Source organism: Erythrolamprus reginae, chromosome 7, assembly GCF_031021105.1.
Source record: "Erythrolamprus reginae isolate rEryReg1 chromosome 7, rEryReg1.hap1, whole genome shotgun sequence".
NCBI lineage: Eukaryota > Metazoa > Chordata > Lepidosauria > Squamata > Dipsadidae > Erythrolamprus > Erythrolamprus reginae.
The window spans coordinates 67,430,875-67,453,481 of record NC_091956.1 but is presented as its reverse complement, the minus strand read 5'-3'; the positions used below and the strand labels follow the sequence as shown (position 1 = coordinate 67,453,481).

General features: G+C 42.4%; 1 protein-coding gene across 6 annotated transcripts in view; it reads left to right on the top strand.

Moving 5' to 3' along the window:
- Positions 1-246: 246 nt before the first annotated feature.
- Positions 247-22,607, top strand: part of LOC139170468 (ETS-related transcription factor Elf-2-like) — a 37,583-nt gene continuing 15,222 nt past the window's right edge. For 2 of the 6 annotated variants that reach the window (XR_011559631.1, XM_070757733.1), the window contains exon 1: positions 22,250-22,419. Coding sequence is in view for 4 of the 6 variants with exons in the window: in XM_070757733.1 (XP_070613834.1) it covers positions 22,345-22,419 (75 nt within the window). In the remaining 2 variants the exon portion in view is untranslated. The other 4 variants (XR_011559632.1, XM_070757735.1, XM_070757736.1 and 1 more) reach the window with 4 other exon arrangements.

The window sequence follows — 22,607 nt, the reverse complement described above, 5'->3', positions numbered from 1 at the left end:
GAGGCCCAGAGTCGCGTAATTCTCTCGGCAGCAGCGGCGAGTGAATGAGGCAAGCAAAAAAAAAAAAAAAGGCCAGCCCGCCCGCCCGCTGTGTCGCACGGGCCCAGCTCCCCTCCCCAGTGTCTCCTCCCCCGCGTTGGGCGGCTGCTACTCTCGCCGCCGCTGTTCGCGAGGGAGCCCTCCCTCGCCTCTCTCTCTCTCAACCCCCCCCCCCCCTCGCCCGGAGCTGCTTTCTCTCCTCTCGGCGGTTGCTAACCGGCTGTTCCCCTCCCGCCGCCGCCCGGCCTGCTGCTGCTGCGAGAGGGGCGAGCGCTTCCCTTTGACACATAAACAAGGTAAGGGGAGGGCAGGCGGAGCAGAGGAGGGGCTCCCTCGCGGTGCCCCGGTCCGCGCCGTCGGAGGCGACACCCCCGGAGCCTTTTCGGCCCAGGGAGAGAAATGGCAGCGGCTTTCGGGGGGCTGAAGCCGGCCCGGGCAGCAGCGGCAAAGAAAGGCGAGCTCCCCCCCCCTTTCTCCTCCTCGCTTAGTTTGGTCCCGTGAATGAGAATCGGGTTGTGTTGTGTAGGGAAGGGGGGGGGGGATTCCGTTAACAAGAATCGCCGCGGGGAAGAAGAGCCGACCTCCGTCTGAACACCCCCCCCCCCCACACACACCTTGGTTCCTTCTCCGTCCGTTGGCGAGCGGCCGGGAAAGGTTGGTCTCGGCCAGGCGGTCCCACTGGGCACGAGATGTGGGGGGGGGGGGGGTTTAATCTCAGATAGGGAGGTGGGTGGGGGGGATCCATCTTTCCCCGTATTAATCCCCTTTACACGAGTCGCTCGGGGTGTCTGGTCGTGACGGGAGCGATTAAGGGGGAGAGTGACATCAACCGCCTCTGGTGGGGAGGGGGGGGAAAGCCCTCCCTTGCCCCCGCTCCGTCCGCCGAACTGTAATTTTCCTTTCTCAGTTGAAACGGTTGTGCAACTTGTACCCAAGAATGTGGTTCTCTGTGTGTGTGTGTGTGAGTGGAGGGGGGGACGAGCAGGGAAATCGGTCCGAGCTGGTTGCGAGGTTCTCTCCCCCAGCGACGCTTTGGATGCCTGTCGGGGGTTTATTTTGTTTTGTAAGGGGGAGAAAAAAGGGAGCGAAGCCTCTCCTGCCTGCCCTCCCTCAGCCTTGCTTGAATGGCGATGTTTACCGCAGTGTTTCCCAACCTTGGCAACTTGAAGATATTTGGACTTCAACTCCCAGAATTCCCCAGCCAGCATTCGCTGGCTGGGGAATTCTGGGAGTTGAAGTCCAAATATCTACAAGTTGCCAAGGTTGGGAAACGCTGGTTTGCCGTATTGGCAAAAGAATGAAGAGAGCGTGGAAGGAATTTGTATTCCCCGGCCGCAAAAAAGAAAAAAAAAGGAATAATCTTGGAAAATAACCCCCTCCCCGCACCCCCGTTGGAAGGGGAAGCGCGAGCGGGTAAAGCGAGGCCCTCGTTGCCGGGAAATGAAGCCGCTTCGGCCGGGTCTCCTTGTCAATTGGGATGACATGACTTGCCTCCTTAGCTTCCCCCCCCCCCCTTTCCTCCAAAGTCCAAACCTTTACTTTCGGTTTCTCGCATTATTTCCCGGATGAGCCTCGCATACGCACGTACTTTGGGAAAGCCTCCCTTTTAGACCGTCGTGGTGCTTGTGACAGGGCTGCCCCCCCCCCCCCCGCTCCCTGTTCAATTGCAAAACAACAACATCGGAACCATTGAACGCGCTTGGCCTAGTAACAATCTTTGCGGCGGCTTTTACCAGACGGGTTGTACAGGAAAGTTGTAACTGCATCCCGACCGATTTTTTTTCTTTTTCCTTTTTTTTACTGCTGGCTCCGCATTACACGGGGTTGTGGGGGTTTTTTTTAGTCGCCTTTCGGATTGTTTGGAATATGAGAAAAACGGTATGGGGTGACCTTTCTCACAGCGCTGGTTTTAAAAAAAAGAAAGAAAGAAAAACAAAATGAAGCAGTGGCTGATGGTTTCTGGAAAAAAAAAGGGGGGGGCGGCTGGGTTTGCCTCTGACATTTCTTGTTTGCATTGTTAATTGGATAGCCTACCTTCTTTATAGAAGCTCAAGGCACTTGCATTTGTCTGTCTGTCTGTCTATCTATTTATCCATCCATCCATCCATCCATCCCCACCTACCTACCTATCTAATCTATCTACCTACCTACCTTATTTGTCTGTCTGTCTGTCTGTCTACCTACCTACAGTATCTCTCTATCTACAATCTCTCTTTCTCTCTCTATCTAATCTATCTATCTACCTACCTACCTACCTACCCATCCATCCATCCATCCATCCATCCATCCATCTATCTATCTAACAGTATATATCTCTCTATCTTATCTATCTATATCTACCTACCTACCTACCAACCACCCACCCACCTACCACCCACCCATCCATCCATCTATTTGATGTCTGTGCTTCCCAATCCCGAAGGACTCAGGGCGGCTTACAACAGTATAAAGTACAAGACAATAAAAAGAAGTCAAATATAAAATTAAGTTATACAACCATTAATTAAAAACCCTAATAAACATGATAAACTAACCCAACATGCATACTAAACGTTCATACAATTTGGCCATTGTTGTTGGTTCATGGCCCCTAGCAAAGCCAGGTCTTCGTGGCCTTATGGAAAGCCAATAGGGTGGGAGCAGTACAGACATCGGGGGGGGGGTTATTATTATTATTATTATTTATTAGATTTGTATGCCGCCCCTCTCCGAAGACTCATGATTCCATAGAGCCGGGGTGGCAACAGAGAAGGCCCTCCCCTACAGTCCTGCCAGCCTGCATTGCTTGGCTGACGGGACCTGGAGGAGGCCAACCCTGTATGCTCTTATAGGTCTCTGGGAGACCTATGTGGCAAGAGACGGTCCCGTAAATAATCTGGTCCTGAGCCTGAGCCAGAAGGACCATCTGCATGAAGATCTTCCTTCATCTTACCTCAACAACAACCTTGTGAGGTGGTTTGGGCTGAAGAGAGTCAGCCTATAGGTTTTCATGTCTTAGGCTGCTCTGTGTATGAATTGGATTCTCTCCCGTTCTAATTGAAAATTTAAAACATTTGACTTTACTGGCCATTCTTTTGTTTGCTTAATCTGGGCATTTGAAATATATTATAGCACCAGTGAAGCCAACTGTGACCTGAACAGATACGTACGCAAAAAGTCATAACGTGCTTTCTTCTCAAAATATTAGCTATGAAGAATTATATAAAGGTTAATTACTTGTATATATTTATATTCAAATATAAACGTTCAAGGTCGGTAAAATAAGGACGCAGATTGTTGGGGGCAATATGCTTACTCTGAAGTGGTATACTGTATAAGTCAAATATATATCAGCAAATACACGTATATATAAATAATATATATATTTGCTGATAAGTGAAAAGGGAGCCTAGTATAGATCTATTTCAAGCTTTTTATGCGACAGAAAACAACTATATATATATATATGTAGATTGTTCTGAGTTCGGGTTTTGCCCCGTGTAATATTACACGGGGCAAAACCCGAACTAAGAACAATCTACATACATATACCCGTGAAAATCTACGAAAACAAATATATATATATATATATGTATATACAGTATATATTTTATGTCGGATCACCCTGGTATATTGAAGGAACGTCACAGCTCCATCTGGCTGATGAGGCCAGAACAAGGCCGAAATGGTACCATCCTAGTCTCCCTTATTTGAGTGTCTATGCGACGTTTCGGTGAAATCACATTCACCATCATCAGGCTGAAGTTATGAGCTTCGTGCTGCTGTAAATATATATATTTGTTTTCGTAGATTTTCACGGGTATATGTATGTAGATTGTTCTGAGTTCGGGTTTTGCCCCGTGTAATATTTTGCATGTCTGTGCGACGTTTCGGTGAAATCTCATTCACCATCATCAGGCTGAAGTTGTAAGCTTCATGCTGCTGTAAATATAGTTAAGTCCCAGTGGGTATGGCTAGCTGATGAGGCCAAAATAAGGCCGAAATAGATTCATCCTAGTCTCCTTTAATTTTCAAATTCAGCAAAAAATTGTGACACACACACACACACACACACATATATAGTTTTTTTCTGTCAAATCACTCTGGTATACCCAAATATGGGAGGGAGCATACTGCTTCCTTTTTGCTTCTTGGCCCCTCCTGGGGCCATGTCCAAGGCAGTTAAATTTTAATAGCAAACAAACCATATTCTATATGTGTAATGTATTTTTGCTGATAAATGAAAAGTAAGGGAGACTAGTATAGACCTATTTCAAGCTTATTTTACTCTCATCAGCTAGACGTGTGTATGTAACATATTTTTGCTGAATTTGAAAATGAAGGGAGACTAGTATAGATCTATTTCGGCCTTGTTGTGGCCTCATCAGCTAGCCATACCCTTACTGGGATTTGATCCTGCAACCTCTGCCTTGCAAGGCAGAGTTTGTTTGTTTGTTTGTGATGAAGTAAACTATTTAAGACAGCTACAAAATCAGTATGTTGTAATGATTAACATAATGGACTATGATGAAGTAAAATCTCGAGAAGTATAGAAATGTTCTGGGGATTTAAGATCAATTTTTCTCCCCATTCAACCTATTTGACAGAGTTATTCTCGTGGGAAAACATTGGAAAAGTGAGTGTTATGTTCCAAGTAAAACTGCCTTCTGCAATTGGCTGATGGTGATTTTCTCAATGTCGATGGTGTTCAAGTGGCGCTCCACCTGTTTGGGGATTGTATCCAAGGCACCTATTACCGTGTTTCCCCGAAAGTAAGACAGTGTCTTACTTTCTTTTTATCCCCAAAAGCCCCACTATGTCTTACTTTCGGGGTATGTCTTATATTGTTAAAGGGGCACTGACAGCTAAAAAAACTGTGTAAAATGTGTTTTTTTTAGTGTATATGCATTTTACCTTCTGTGACGGGCGGGGGGGGGGGGAGGTTTCTTTGGAGTAGGGACGTGCCCGAGTAAATTTGCAGAGGCGGCAGTGACAAGTGCAGGGGACGGCGCGGTGACGTATGGAGAGGGGGACGGTGTGGACATGGGCAGGAGGCGGCGCTCATTTGGATCAGACAGAGGCGGTAGACGCGGTGACGTATGGAGGGGGGGACGTGGGCAGGAGGCGGCGCGCAGCTAGATGAGAGGGAGGCGGCAATACCTCCGTGTTTCCCCGAAAGTAAGACATATGTTTTACCTTCTGTGACGGGCGGGGGGGGAGGTTTCTTTGGAGTAGGGACATGCCCGAGTAAATTTGCAGAGGCGGCAGTGACAAGTGCAGGGGACGGCGCGGCGACGTATGGAGAGGGGGACGGTGCAGACGTGGGCAGGAGGCGGCGCGCAGCCAGATGAGAGGGAGGCGGCAATACCCCCCGTGTTTCCCCGAAAGTAAGACATATGTCTTACTTTTGGGGTACGGCTTATATTAGCCGACCCCCCTGAAACCCCCGATATGTCTTACAATCGGGGGTGTCTTACTATCGGGGAAACAGGGGTAGTAGTTGGTACCATTTTTGCTTTATTTTGCCATAGTCATTCTATCCCTTTTTGCAGGTCTTTGTATTTTGTTATCTTCTCCATTTTTTTTCTTTTCTATTCTGGTGTCTCTGGGTACTACCATTTTCCAGACTTTTCTGTTTTTCAGAATATTGACAATTGTTAAATCTGGGGTGTTATTCAGCAGGTGCTTGTCTGTTTAAATTATAAACTTTCAGAGTACTTTAGAAACATAGAAACATAGAAGTCTGACGGCAGAAAAAGACCTCATGGTCCATCTAGTCTGCCCTTATACTATTTTCTGTATTTTATCTTAGGATGGATATATGTTTATCCCAGGCATGTTTAAATTCAGTTACTGTGGATTTATCTACCACGTCTGCTGGAAGTTTGTTCCAAGGATCTACTACTCTTTCAGTGAAATAATATTTTCTCCCAACTAACTTCAGATTGTGTCCCCTTGTTCTTGTGTTCACTTTCCTATTAAAAACACTTCCCTCCTGGACCTTATTTAACCCTTTAACGTATTTAAATGTTTCGATCATGTCCCCCCTTTTCCTTCTGTCCTCCAGACTATACAGATTGAGTTCATTAAGTCTTTCCTGATACGTTTTATGCTTAAGACCTTCCACCATTCTTGTAGTCCGTCTTTGGACTCGTTCAATTTTGTCAATATCTTTTTGTAGGTGAGGTCTCCAGAACTGAACACAGTATTCCAAATGTGGTCTCACCAGCGCTCTATATAAGGGATCACAATCTCCCTCTTCCTGCTTGTTATACCTCTAGCTATGCAGCCAAGCATCCTACTTGCTTTCCCTACCGCCTGACTGAAATCCACAACGTTATGCTACAATAAAATTTATTTATTTATTTATTTATTTATTTACTTACTTACTTACTTACTTACTTACTTACTTACTTGGTACTTACTTACTTACTTACTTACTTACTTACTTATTGGATTTGTATGCCGCCCCTCTCCGAAGACTCGGGGCGGCTAACAGCAATAACAAGATAGCATACAATAATAATCCAATACTAAAAACAATTAAAAACCCATTCTTATAAAAACCAAGCATACATACATACAGACATACCATGCATAAAATTGTAGAGCCTAGGGGGAAAGAGTATGTCAATTCCCCCATGCCTGGCGGCAGAGGTGGGCTTTAAGTAGCTTACGAAAGGCAAGAAGGGTGGGGGCAATTCTAATCTCTGGGGGGAGTTGGTTCCAGAGGGCCGGGGCCGCCACAGAGAAGGCTCTTCTCCTGGGTCCCGCCAAGCGGCATTTTTAGTACTAAAAATGCTTCTTCCTGACTTTAAGTGGACCATAGGATAGACATAGATTTGTACTGTAAGACGTCAGATGACATGCCCCCCCCCCCCCAAAAAAAAAATTAATATAGGATTTCTCCCGGGAAATTACGTAATTACACTGGCATTATATGTGATAGTATTCTCCCCCCCCCCCCCCCATGAAGGCCATTTTTCCTTTCTTCTCATTTTTAGTATCAGCTTGCTATGATAGTACTAATCAGTTAACTTTTGAAAACTCTATGCATGTATTTATGTATCACGTTGTGGTTGGATCATTATTTGATCAGTCTCCATCTGGGATTGTCACAGTGTTAATTAGGATGGTCCAATTAGAGATAAATTACTTCACTTTTGATTTGGTAAAAGTTGTTGAGAAATAATTAAGAGTATTGATCTCCAGCAACTCTGATGAATCTGAGTGAACTTATGACAGAGTCCATTTGCAGACCTATGAGATAACCATAATGGTAGAAATAAAATCCTCTTTTTTTTTATACCTTGACTGCATTAATTGAATCACATCCAGTTTTACTGCCCTGGATGGTAAAAGGTGTTTTATCAATTAAATAATCTCTGTTGGAGGATGACCCATGAGTTACGGGTAACCCTGCTGCTCTGTTGTTCTTCGATCAATCCACATTACCAACTGTTTTAAGTAAATTCATCATACTTACTTTTTTGGAGGGGGAGGGAGATTTAAGTAAAGATAAAATAGGATACATATTTAATGTCATTGCAATTCTGTCTGGGAAAAAACTTTATCTGTTGAATGTATTTTTTATGTCCTCCTGACATAGAAAAAGTGATTACTGAGTGTTTCCTTTTGCTGGCTGTCTTCTTACCAGGGTATTGTGATGGTTGTGGGCTGCTTTGGGGTAGCTAGCAATTGGGTACCAATGGGAACATTCCTCTATTTGCCTGCATTCTTCTTCACAATTGTCTTGCTGGCCACTAGTAATTACTTGACTCAATTCCTCCTCAAAAATACCGTATTTAAAAACCACTTGAGTCTGTGAATGATGCAAGATGGACTTCCTTATTTTTCCATGGCGTTGTAATATTAATCTGATTTGAAGGCAATTATGGATTTATCTCTATATAGATATAATAAATCTACTGTGCTTGACCTAGACATATGACTTGATCAAATAATTGAAAGTATTATTATTATTTATTAGATTTGTATGGTGCCCTCCTCTGAAGACTTGTACTGATTGAGTGCAACAATTTTTTCCAGTTCCTAATGGAGGAATGGGCTTTAATTTCTGATAATTTACATTTTTTCTGATGGATCACTACAGATGCTGAATCATGTTTTATATTTTTTGGAACCCTTTAACTAAGTTGTCATTACAGTAATATATTGACAGCTCTGCATTTCTGCGGTTGATTTAGAACAGCAGCCAGATTTTAAGTATTGGATGGTTGAGTGAATGACATGGCTTTCAATATGGGTAAGACAGATATGAAACTAGCACTTTCATAGAAACATAGAAGACTGACGGCAGGAAAAGACCTCACGGTCCATCTAGTCTGCCCTTATACTATTTCCTGTATTTTATCTTACAATGGATATATGTTTATCCCAGGCATGTTTAAATTCAGTTACTGTGGATTTACCAACCACGTCTGCTGGAAGTTTGTTCCAAGGATCTACTACTCTTTCAGTGAAATAATATTTTCTCACGTTGCTTTTGATCTTTCCCCCAACTAACTTCAGATTGTGTCCCCTTGTTCTTGTGTTCACTTTCCTATTTAAAACACTTCCCTCCTGAACCTTATTTAACCCTTTAACATATTTAAATGTTTCGATCCTGTCCCCCCTTTTCCTTCTGTCCTCCAGACTATACAGATTGAGTTCATTAAGTCTTTCCTGATACGTTTTATGCTTAAGACCTTCCACCATTCTTGTAACCCGTCTTTGGACCCGTTCAATTTTGTCAATATCTTTTTGTAGGTGAGGTCTCCAGAACTGAACACAGTATTCCAAATGTGGTCTCACCAGCGCTCTATATAAGGGGATTACAATCTCCCTCTTCCTGCTTGTTATACCTCTAGCTATGCACCCAAGCATCCTACTAGCTTTTCCTACTGCCCGACCACACTGCTCACCCATTTTGAGACTGTCAGAAATCGCTACCCCTAAATCCTTCTCTTCTGAAGTTTTTGCTAACACAGAACTGCCAATGCAATACTCAGATTGAGGATTCCTTTTCCCCAAGTGCATTATTTTACATTTGGAAACAGTAAACTGCAGTTTCCATTGCTTTGACCATTTATCTAGTAAAGCTAAATCATTTACTATATTACAGACCTCTCCAGGAATATCAACCCTATTGCACACTTTAGAGTCATCGCCAAATAGGCAAATCTTTCCTACCAAACCTTCCCCTATGTCACTCACAAACATATTAAAAAGTCTTTCCCTCTTTCTACTTTTCTCAACCTTCAAGTATATATTCTTCTGCTCTATCCCCTTCCTAAAAGCTGTGATGGCGAACCTATGGCACGCGTCCTGGGTGGTGGGAGTGCTACGTGTGGTTGGGAGTGGCACGCAGAGCCATTTTTTGGGCATGCCAGCTGTCGCCTGTTGTTGTTCCGGGTTCCAGTGCACAGATGTGTGCCGGCCAGCTGGTCTTCATGCGCAGAGAGCTAAGCTTATTTTTTCTGGTGTGTCCATGCGTGCCAGCCAGCTAGTCTTCGTGCGTGCATGCATGCCATAATCCGGAAGAGAAGGTGACTGGCGCGAATGTGCATGCCAGAAACTGGAGGCTCAACTTCCCAGTGCATACATATGCACTGTGGAACTGCTCTTCTGGTTTTGGCGCTACCGCATCTGCGTGCCTGGAAGCTGCTCTTCCAGTTTCTAGTGCTCGCCCGCGTGTACGTGCACAAAAAGTTTTGCCAACACTGGTCTAAAGTATGTGACATGCTGCTTATTGTTCACTGCCTTAAGAAAGCAATTACTCTTTATTTGGTCTGGGATTAAATGGTGCTTTTGTAGTCTGTAGCACTCACAACAATCAAACTGCACACACCCATAATTGGAAGGCATGTACCTTTTTCAGTGTTTAGTTTTCACAGGCACACATTATTAATGGAAGCACTATTACTTTTACCATTCTGACCTTTGTTGTCCTTGAATTCTCTCTATGATTTTGTATAAACTTGTATCGCTTTCTTCTGTACAGTATGCATTTTTACTTTTTGGCTCTTGACTTTTAAGTTCATTAAGTGCGCAGGTCAGTTGATTATTCATTATTTTTTTCTTCTTAATATTAATTCAGATTTTCCACATTAATTTTACTTGTGTAATGCGTTTTTATAAATCTTTGCTTGCAGCTAACCATCTATCTTTTAAAAAAATTATTTAGTTGTACGACACATACGTACGACACAACAAATATAAGAATGCGGCCGCGAGAGCCATCGTGGGGCTTCCTAGATTCGCCCACGTTTTTGCAACACTCCGCGGCCTGCACTGGCTGCCGATCGGTTTCTGGTCACAATTCAAAATGTTGGTAATGACCTTTAAAGCCCTACATGGCATTGGGCCAGAATACATCCGGAACCACCTTCTACCGCACGAATCCCAGCGGCCGATAAGGTCCCACAGAGTTGGCCTTCTCCGGGTCCCGCTAACCAAACAATGTCGTTTGGCGGGCCCCAGGGGAAGAGCCTTCTCTGTGGCGGCCCCGGCCCTCTCGAATCAGCTCCCCCCAGAGATTAGAACGGCCCCCACCCTCCTTGTCTTTCGCAAACTTCTTAAGACCCACCTTTGTCGCCAGGCATGGGGAAGTTAAGTTATTCTTTCCCTCTAATCCATTACAAGTTATGCATAGTATGTTTGTGTGTATGTTTGGTTTTTTATATTAAGGGTTTTTAGTTGTTTTATTAAATTGGATTGTTACATGTTGTTTTACCATTGTTGTTAGCCGCCCCGAGTTTGCGGAGAGGGGCGGCATACAAATCCAATAAATAAATAAAATAAATAAATAAATAAACATGAATATGAACACAGTAAATGGGTACGAATAAATGGGGACAGTAAGACAGGGACAATAGGCACACTGGTGTGCTAATGCACCAGTAATGGGTTGCCAATCCTGTTACTACCAATTTGTACACCTGTGAAACTTCTGCGCATGCACAGAAGCTGGTGGGTGAAGCCTCCCACCACTGCTGCTACCGTGAGATCCGTGAAGCTATGGGGATTTGATGAAGTAACAACGGAGTCATGTAGAACATTCCAGGCAATGACCATTCTATTGCTGAAGTCATATTTTCAGCAATCGAGTTTGGAGCAGATTACCTTGAGCTGTATCTATTATATGCTCTCGTATATTATTGCGGTTAAAGCTGAAATAGTCATTGACAGGTAGGACGTTGTAGCAGATATTTTTGTATACTGTGCTTAGGTCAGACCGTAGGTGGCTTAATCTTAGTTGTTACTATTTCTATTTCTTACTTTGATTTGTCATATCTTTTCCTGTCTGGCCGTTCTTATAATGTATTTGTTAGTGGAAGCTAAATACTATATATATATGGGAAGGTATGTATCTTTGTTTTGCTAGTTTCTGTTGTGGTTCAGCCTGAGGCTGCTCAGGGACCAGCTGCATCTCTGCTGGCTCCATGCCCGGAGGAGGATGACAGCTCAGAGGAGGGGGCTGAACAGTCGGACGGAGGAGAGGAGAGTCAGGAATGGGATGAAGGAGAACAGCATGAGAGCCCCGGGGGGGGGGGGGGCTCTCCCCAGCCAGTAGCTTGGAGTCATTAGGTGATGACGCACAAGCTGTCATTGACATGAGACAGAGACGTTCAGAGCAACGAAAGGAGCAGTTAAAGAAATATTATCCCCATTGAATTAGAAACAGCTGGGTTTGGGTGTGGTCCTCATCAGCAGGGTTTAAAAGGCAGGCAAGGCCTTGAAGCCATGTGGAGTGTTATCAATTGGAGTTGCGGTGACCTGTGTTGATTCTCAGTGTCTCTGATCTTGGCTTGTGGCCTCGCAGTCTGGAAGACTCGTGGGAGGCGTCTGTTTGCTATCTACAGCTTCGTCTTGGCAGCAAGAATCTGGTATTGCTTCATGGACTATTCCCCTCGTGTATATATATGAAGTTCCAGCATTTTTCCTGTTTGTAAGGACATTTTCTGTTACCTGTGTTTTCCTTGAATTATATAAACTGCCTTTGCCTTTTACCAGTGTGTCTGGCTTCTCTTTTTGGGTTGGTATTGGCTTCTGGAGTGACCCAGACAGAACAGTTTCACTATTCTGAAACATTATTTTTTTCCAAACTCATTTTTCTATAGTTTGTTTATAATATAGCGTCCTCAAAAATAACCAGGCATTATGGTATAATCATTACTATTAACACTGTATGTTCTGCATTCTGGTGTAGTCTACCCAAAGATCTTCTTGTAATCAGTGAAGCTACTTCTTACATTTTCTTCCTTTTTATTATCTATTTTATGACAGCCATATAATCTAATGTCTTTCTGTTTTTTTAATAAAACAGTTGGCATTTATTCAGATACGGTTGTGTTCATATTTGCAAAATCTTGCGGAAACCCTTGCTTGTGCGAGAATTAGTACAATGGTACAATAAGATCTACATTGTCTTGTGCAGTGATACCTCATCTTACAAACGCCTCATCATACAAACTTTTTGAGATACAAACCTGGGGTTTAAGATTTTTTTTGCCTCTTCTTACAAACTATTTTCACCTTACAAACCCACCGCCGCCGCTGGGATGCCCTGCCTCTGGACTTCTGTTGCCAGTGAAGCACCCGTTTTTGCACTGCTGGGATTCCCCTGAGGCTCCCCACCCTGGGAACTCCCACCTCCGGACTTTGCGCTGCAGGGATTTCCCTGCTGGGATTCACCTTGCAGCATTGCAAAAACACAGAAATCCGGAGGTGGGATTTCCCATGGAGGGGAGCCTCAGAGGAATCCCAGCCTTGCAAAAACGAGTGCTTCATCTGGCAAAAGGGGTGAATTTTGGGCTTGCACACATTAATCACTTTTCCATTGATTCCTATGGGAAAGATTGTTTCATCTTACAAACTTTTCACCTTAAGAACCTCGTCCTGGAACCAATTAAGTTTGTAAGACAAGGTATCACTGTATCTCTTTTATTCAGTGCAGCTATATCCACTGATCTTATTTCTGGGTTCATATTAGCTAACATACAGCAGTCACCTCTCCTGCAGCTTTGTAACAATTCAGTAGCTGGCATTTCATCTGCCATAGATGTTTTCCTAAATGAAAGCTGATCTATTGTTTGTCACATCTCTGTGATTGATAGCTGAGTATATTCTCTTTATTAAAGGTTGTGTAATTACCCAGAACACGATTTCATTTCTTATTGGGATTTCCCTCTTCTACAATTCTTGCTTGCTTGACCTTGGAAATTTTTATTCATTCATTCATTTATTCATTGTACTGTGCAACCTTTTTGTTCCTAGGGGATTTCCTCCTTTGACTTTCTGTGAAATCTAGGGATTTCACATCTCTACCAGAACAGGTCCTACTTGACTATACAGTGGTACCTCTACTTAAGAACTTAATTCGTTCTGTGACCGGGTTCTTAAGTAGAAATGTTCTTAAGTAGAAGCAATTTTTTCCATAGGAATCAATGTAAAAGCAAATAATGTGTGCAAAACCATTAGGAAAGAAATAAAAGCTCGGAATTTGGGGGGGAGGAGGAAGACAGTCTGAAGGAAGAAGGGGAGGGGAATAAAAAAAATCCAAAACTTTAAGGCTTAAAAAAGAAAAAAGAGGCACTCTGAGGCAGCGCCCAGAGAAAGGAAAACACTCTGTTCGCTCTAGGATGGCCAGAGCGAAGGGAGTGTTTCTTTTCTCTGGGTGCTGGCAGAGGCTTATTCCCTTTCCAAGTGCCTAGAGAAAGGAAAATGCTTTGTTTGCTCTAGAGCAGTGATTTTCAACCTTTTTTGAGCCGTGGCACATTTTTTACATTTACAGAACCCTGGGGCACATTGAGCGGGGGGGGGGGGGGCTGCTAAAAAAAGTTTGGACAAAAAAATTATCTCTCTCTCTCTTCCTCCCTTTCGTTCTATTTCTCTCTCCCTCCCTCTTTCTCCATCTTTCTTTCTCTCTCTCTCCATCGTTCTTTCTTTCCCTTCCTTCCTCCCTCTCTTTTTTGCTCTTCCTCTCTCCCTCCCTACCTCCCTCTATGTCTTTCACTCTCTCCTTCCCTCCCTCTCTTTCTATTTCTCTCCCTTGCTTTCTCTCTCTTGCTCTCTCTTTCTCTCTTGCTTTCTTTTTCTTTTTCTCTTTCTCTCTTGCTTTCTCTCTCTCTTGTTCTTTCTCTCTCTCTCGCTCACTCTTTCTCTCTTTCTTTCTTTCTTTCTCTCTCTCTTGCTTTCTTTCTCTCTTTCTTTCTTTCTCTCTCTGAGCTTCGTGGCACACCTGACCATGTCTCGCGGCACACTAGTGTGCCACGGCACACTGGTTGAAAAACACTGCTCTAGAGTGTCAAAGCCTCCTTAAGGGCTACCAAAAGGCTCCTCTGGCAGCCCAGAAAAGCTCGAGATGGCCGGGATTAAAGGGGGAACGGCAGGAAACTGGCCAGGCCTTCGTGCCGCTCTCAAATTTCCTGGGAAATTTTTCTGGGCTCGGGTTCTTAAGTAGAAAATGGTTCTTAAGTAGAGGCAAAAAAATCTTGAACACCCGGTTCTTATCTAGAAAAGTTCCCAAGTAGAGGCGTTCTTAAGTAGAGATACCGCTGTATTTGACAATTCTGTCATTTTGTTTTCTATTGGTGTTTTCAATTTTATTTTAAAATTATCCATCTAGTAAGGTCCAAATGACTTTTTGAAGGTGAGGGTGGCACTGCCTGTCTTGAAGGAGGTGATAGCAATCCCTCTTTTATAGAGACCATCCATCGACCCCACAATTTTAGACATGTTTTTTCCAAACTCCAGCCTTTCCCTTTGCAGCCTGAGTTCATACAGGGGTACAGTAGCACAATTGCATTGCTTGTGCTTATAGATGACTTCTGGAGGGCTTGGGGTGGGATGCTGCAGCAATCCTGGCCTTCTTGGATCTCTCAGTGGCTTTTGATACCTTTGCTATGGCATCCTTTGGAGAGAGCTTTGAGGGTTGAGCATGTTTTATGGCATTTTCCGTTCTCTTTTGCTGGTTTCAGTCGGAGCTGGGGAGTAGGAAGAGATCGGCCCTAGGCCCCCTCTGGGATTGCAGTCTTTTTCCTTTTCTTTCTCAGGTAAAGATAAACGAGTCCCTATGGGCTTTACTCTGTTAGTCATAGCTGACTGAAGGAGATGATACTCATCACCATTTCCAGGCTGTTGAGCCAGCATATCTCCGCAGTCATGTGGTGAACATGACATCACGCCACAGTGCAGAGCATGGGACAAATGGAGTGCTGTTACCTTCCCACCAAAGTGGTACCTGTTTATTCATATCTGCATTATTATTATTATTATTATTATTATTATTATTATTATTATTATTTATTAGATTTGTATGCCGGCCCTCTCCGAAGACTCGGGGCAGTTCACAACAGTAATAAAAACAATATAGTAGTGGAACAAATCTAATACAGTGTTCCCTTAATTTCCGCGGGAGATGTGTTCCGAGACCGCCCGCGAAAGTCAAATTTCCGCGAAGTAGAGATGCGGAAGTAAATACACCATTTTTGGCTATGGACAGTATCAAAAGCCTTCCCTTAACACTTTAAACCCCTAAATTACCATTTCCCATTCCCTTAAGAACCATTTACTCACCATTATTACTGGTACTCACCATTGAATAAGACACTTAGTGATCCTGATATTTATAAACATAATTATTTATTAACAATAAATTTTTTTTTGTTATTTATTTGCAAAAATTATTAGTTTGGCGATGACATATGACGTCATTGGGTGGGAAAAACCGTGGTATAGGAAAAAAACCGCGAAGTATTTTTTAATTAATATTTTTTGAAAAAACGTGGTATAGGCTATTCGCGAAGTTCGAACCCGCGAAAATCGAGGGAACACTGTATTAAAAAACATATAAAACCCTATCATTATTTAAAAAACCAAACAGCACATTCACACCAAACATAAAACAAAGTATAAAGAAGCCTTGGGGAAAGGTGTCTCAACTCCCCCATGCCTGCCGGTATAAGTGAGTCTTGAGTAGTTTACGAAAGACAAGGAGGCTGGAGGCAGTTCTAATCTCCGGGGGGGGGGGAGTTGGTTCCAGAGAGCCGGGGCCGCCACAGAGAAGGCTCTTCCCCGGGGCCCGCCAAACGGCATTGTTTAGTTGATGGGACCCGGAGAAGACCAACTCTGTGGGACCTTATCGGTCGCTGTGATTTGTGCGGTAGCAGGCGGTTCCGGAGGTACTCTGAAATGCTACCGGTAGCACTTTAAGTGTTACATAAGAATGCTGGGCAAGATCATTTGCTAGTATGATCCACCAATTCATCTTTGGTGGAATGAGATGTGTCACAGTGCTGACTGAGTACTAAGAGGATAGTGCCGCACGAATCCCAGCGACCGATAAGGTCCCACAGAGTTGGCCTTCTCCAGGTCCCGTCGACCAAACAATGTCATTTGGCGGGCCCCAGGGGAAGAGCCTAATCTGTGGCGACCCCGGCCCTCTGGAACCAACTCCCCCCGGAGATTAGAACGGCCCCCACCCTCCTTGTCTTTCGCAATTTACTCAAGACCCACCTGTATCGCCAGGCATGGGGGAACTGAGACATCTCCCCCAGGCTTTTTATATTTCATGTTTGGTATGTATGTGCTGTATGGTTTTTAATTGTTGGGGGTTTTATATATATTTTTATTATTAGATTTGTCCCATTGTTACACTGTTTCTTATTACTGTTGTGAGCCGCCCCGAGTCTTCGGAGTGGGGCGGCATACAAATCTAATAAATAATAATAAAATAATAATAATAATAATAATAATAATAATAATAATAGTAGGAAACCATTTTGAGAGAAGGGTTGATGGTTTTGAACAAGGAGATTGCATGCTACCTCTTCAAAATGCCGCCAGAATATCTCCGGGACTGCCTTCTGCCGCACGAATCCCAGCGACCGTTTAGGCCCCACAGAGTTGGCCTTCTCCAGGTCCCGTCGACTAAGCAATGTTGTTTGGTGGGACCCAGGAGAAGAGCCTTCTCTGTGGCGGCCCCGACCCTCTGGAACTAGCTCCCCCCAGATATCAGAGTTGCCCCCACCCTCCTTGCCTTTCGCAAGCTCCTTAAAACCCACCTCTGTCGTCAGGCATGGGGGAATTGAAATTTTTCTTCCCCCTAGGATTATAGAATTTATACATGGTATGCTTGTATGTATGAGTGGTTTTTTTTAAATTGGGGTTTTTTAGATTGTTTTTAATATTAGATTTGTTTACATTGTCATTTTATATTGTTGTGAGCTGCCCCGAGTCTTCGGAGAGGGGCGGCATACAAATCTAATAAATAATAATAATAATAATAATAATTATTATTATTATTATTATTGTGGACACCTGTCACCCCATCACTAGTGTTCCCTTTTTATGAAGAGGAAATACATTTTCCAAATCAGAAGAAATAATAGCTTTTCTTTATTATGTGTCAGTTATACCCTACTTCAAATATTATATTTACTTCTGGGCATTAAAAAGTATTTCATAGACATATGATGAGAATAATCAGGGGGATTAGCACCTTTGTCCTACAAGAAGCAATTGAGTACATTGGGAAGGTTGTGTAGAGACGGTACTCTAAAATATGTGCATGAATATCACAGACAAATAAGTCACGAAATGTTTTCTGTGGTTTCAGAGAGCAGAAATTGAAATGATTTGAAGTTGAAGACAATATTTTTTTAAAGATTAACCCTGCAAAATCCTAACATTGTGCAGTTTCATAGTGAAATTGATTGACTTGTCTAGTAGCCAGTTTTCCTGTATTATTTTTATTTTTTATTATTATTATTATTATTATTATTATTATTATTATTATTATTATTATTATTTATTAGATTTGTATGCCGCCCCTCTCCGTAGACTCGGGGCGGCTCACAACAATAACAAAGACAATGTAACAAATCTAATAATTTAAAAAACACTAAAAACCCCATTATTAAAAGCAAGCATACACACAAACATACCATGTATAAACTATATAGGCCCGGGGGAGATGTCTCAGTTCCCCCATGCCTGACGGCAGAGATGGGTCTTAAGAGATTTACGAAAGGCAAGGAGGGTGGGGGCAGTTCTGATCTCCGGGGGGAGCTGGTTCCAGAGGGTCGGGGCCGCCACAGAGAAGGCTCTTCTCCTGGGTCCCGCCAAACGACATTGTTTAGTTGACGGGAGCCAGAAGGCCAACTCTGTGGGACCTAATTGGTCGCTGGGATTCGTGCGTATGCAGGGTTAGGGTTATTAATTGTGAGTTTATATGCTATTATTATATGGGTTAGAGTTTTCTAGATATTCTTTATTTTACCAGTACTAATTATATAGTGAATCCCCCCCCTCATTTTTTGTTGTGTTTAAGAATCTAAATGATGCATGTTTAAATCATTAAAGCTAAGAACTGTACCAATTATGTTAGGCCCATTTTAATAGGTAATATTTTTAGTTCTTCAAATTAGTAAGTGATCTAGTCTTATTCTGGTTGCTGATGAGTAACAGCAAGACAGAAAGTTATTTATTTTGCCATCTCTGTTTTGACTATGTGGATCTCTGAGGAAACAGAGGTAAGTCATCAGGTGTCTTCCGGTCTCAGCTACCTAGCTACATCTATGGCAACTGTTCAGTCAGATTCCCTCTTGTATAGAGGAAGTGTCTGAAAACCTATTGTATGTTTTTTGTTTTTGCCTGATAGAAAGGTACAGTGATGATTGCAAGACTAATTTTTTTTGCATATGTCTAACCTTTTAAAACCTTTCCCTTATCTTTTAGATCAACTTATATATTGTATAGTTGCTAGTCACTAAAGATGGGTAAAAGGTTCTGCACACAGGTACAGAACACTGTTTCAAGTGCATATTCAGATCAAAGTATGTGTTTAGTCAATTCTGAGTAGGAGACAATGGGGAAAATGCAAGACCATTGGGCATAGCTAAGGGGAAGGAAGAAAGATAGGATAGAAGCAATAAGCAAATGCAAGTAGTTAAAAAAAGAAAAGAAGATGGGGAGAGGATCAGTGGAATTTAGTGGGAATGCCACACTTGAATTCAAGCATAGGGAAGGTAAGGGAAATAAGAGTGGTTGTGTTAGAAGTTTCCCAGTGTTTTCCCCCCCCCCCCCGGTCCGGAGAGTAACCCACCCCTGTATACAAGTGTATGTACAGTGATCCCTCGATCTTCGCGATCTCGATCTTCGCGAAACGCTATATCGCGATTTTCCCCACCCGATGACGTCACTCTCTTCCTTTCTCATCTTTCTTTCTCTCTCTCTTTCTCTATCTTGCTTCTTCCTATCTCACACTCTCTTCCTCCCTCTCTCATCTCTTTCTTTCCTTCTCTCTCTTTCTCTATCTCTCCCCCTCTTGCTGTCGAGCGGCGGGCGGCGGGCGGGCGAGCGGCGGGCGGGCAGCAGCGAGGAGCCGAAGATCGGGGTTTCCCCTTTGCGTGGGCGGCGGGGAAACCCCGATCTTCGGCTCCTCGCTGCTGCGGCGCTGCCAAGCAGATCAGCTGCTGGGCGGCCGAAGAAACCTTCCCTGGGTCTTCCCCGCCGCCCACGCAAAGGGGAAACCCCGATCTTCGGCTCCTCGCTGCTGCGGCGCTGCCGAGCAGATCAGCTGCTGGGCGGCCGAAGAAACCTTCCCTGGGTCTTCCCCGCCGCCCACGCAAACTCCACCATCTGCGCATGCGTGGCCATGGAAAAAGGGCGCGCATGCGCAGATGGTGTTTTTACTTCCGCACCACTATATCGCGAAAAATCGAGTATCACGAGGGGTCTTGGAACGTAACCCTCGCGATACTCGAGGGATCACTGTATATGTTGTCTGTATCTGTGTTTCTCTGTGTGACCAATGAATGTTTTCAGTATGATTGTTGAATGAATGGTAATGATAGCCTTTTAAAATTAGATTTTAAGGATTGTTTTAATGTATTATTAATTGGATTGTTTATTACTGTTTTCTGGGTTTTTTTGTATATGCTGTGAGCCGCCCCTAGTCCTCGGAGAGGGGCGGCATACAAATCCAATTAAATCTAAATCTAAGTCTTGACTCCTCGCAACTACATTTATTTTCTTGGCAATATTTTCAGAAAGTTTCCCATTGTCTTCTTCCTAAGGCAGAGACACTGTAGGTGGCCACTGGCTTTGTGATGGATTGAATGAGAATTCACCAATTATTTGTTTCTATTCTGTTTCCCAGGAGAGATTTAAAACTTATAATATGTGTGAATTGTTATGCTTGACCCCCCCAGAACCCCAAAATTACAGTTTGTATTAATGCACTCAGAATATGATGGGGTTATTGATTGAATGCTTTATTATTTCTTTTATTTCTTGTACTTCTTTAATAAAATTAATTCTTTAATACTATAGTTGACATTAAAGAATTATTGTCACAGAAACTATGAATTGAGCTACTTTAGCAGTGTATATAAATATATAGCTGTAGCAAATGCTGGAGTTCATAAGCAATGAGTAGTAATGTTTTTAAATTTATTTAAACATCTCCTATGTTTTGAATTCCTCTTAGTTTATATAGTTAATTACTTTTGAATAGTAATATAATTTCTGAAAGTAATATTAAAAAGATTTTAAAGTAGCTGAAAATTTAAATAAGGTACATACACTTGTGGATGATGTGCAAACTTTAACAGATGAGATGGCAAATCAATGATTTTTCAAATACCGATAGTCCTTATACAGCTACCGTGTTTCCCCGAAAATAAGACACTGTCTTATATTAATTTTTGCTCCAAAAGTTGTGCTACATCTTATTTTCGGGGGGCACCTTATATTTCTCAAATAATACAAATTCACAGGCAGAAAAGCTGACACCCCCAAAGAAAGTGTACCGTACGGTACACTGATTACGGTACGGTACCTGTCAATATGGCACCCACACACACAAACGACGGCACTTATATGGTACAACAGTATACTCCCGCTATTGCAGCTTCCGGCCACCAGAGGAACTACAGTCTATCCACTGTAGTGGAGACTGTAATGGCGGTGAGACAGCAGCAGACTGTGTCTGCTGTACTGGACGGTACAAAGCGATGGAAGGGGCTAGCAGGGGACGCCACATTATTACGGTACCGCTATGAACAGCTTTGAATGGTACCGTATGTTTTCCACCGTAACGTATGTAAACTTGACTATGCCTTATTTTTTGCGGGGTGTCTTATATTAGCAAATTCTGCAAAACCACTGACATGCCTTACTTTCGGGGTACGTCTTATTTTCGGGGAAACAGGGTATTGCCTCAATGACTCAGTGGTTAGAATGATGCAGTATTGCAGCCTAATTCTGCTCATCCTCTCTGGCTCAAGGATGACTCAGCTTTTCATCCTTCAAAGTTTGGGAAAATGGTTGTTGTTTTTTTTCCAATTTTTAAATTAATTTTCTTAAAATAAACAGACACACATACAAACATTAAACATAAAGTGGGGGTACATTTCCCCCGCTTCTCTTGAAAGTATAGATTCAAATACAGAAAAAGAATACATAATTGAATATATGTTGAATATTAAAAAATCTAGTAAATTTGAGTTAGAATTTTCAAAATCTTAAGTACTATGTAAATATAAACTAAAGTTCTTAATATATTGCTTATACATAGACTAGTGTACCATACTCCTCAAAAAATACCTTTAATCTAGTTTTAACTACTATGCGTGTATAAACCAAAATTCTTTATATATTGCTTATACATAAACTAATATACCATAATCATCAAACAATACATTTAAACTAATTTCAACTACTATATGTATATAAACCAAAATTCTTAATATGTTGCTTATACATAAACTACAGTGGGAAAATGGTTGTTGGGGGCAATATGCTGACTCTGTAAACTAATTCGAGAGGACTTTAAAGCATTATGAAGCCATATATAATTTTAAGTACTATTACCTTGTTTAGTACCCTTCACAGAGTAGTGATGAAAATGTAACTTTACGACCAACCCTCACTGTAACTTTCACAGATGTGTAAAGGTGAAGAAAAGTTGAAGTAAGATCATAAGGACAGTTGTGGCTTCACTTAGCAATCACTTTTCTTAAACAAGTTGCCAGTTTCGGTGGTGGCCACTTAACAAGGACTATTTGCAATGCAAATTACATCATTTACTATTGCTTAATTTTAATGTAACCTTGTATATTTTTTACAAGCATTAGCATATAAAATACTGATTAACCAATGCCTATGTTTTCTCTTAGGATCTCTTATTCCAGTACTGAGAAATTGAATTTTGGAAATATTTCCCTGGTTTGTGGACCTGTTATACTTCACACTGTCAACATTGCGGTTCTTGAAAACATTGACTTATTTTGCTGTTGCAATACATCAAAGGAATGTACAATGACATCAGCAGTAGTTCACAATGGAAGCTCAAACCTAGAATTTGACAGCAATGGAGTACAGATTCAAGGCAAGGTCAGAAAATAGGAGAAGTCGTATATTCCTCATGTAAATTAAAATATATATTTTGGAAAAAAAGATTTAAAAAAATCAAATTTATTTGTTTGTTTGTTTGTTTGTTTATTAGATTTGTATGCCGCCCCTCTCCGCAGACTCAGGGCAGCTGACAACAATAAAAAGACAATGTAAACAAATCTAATATT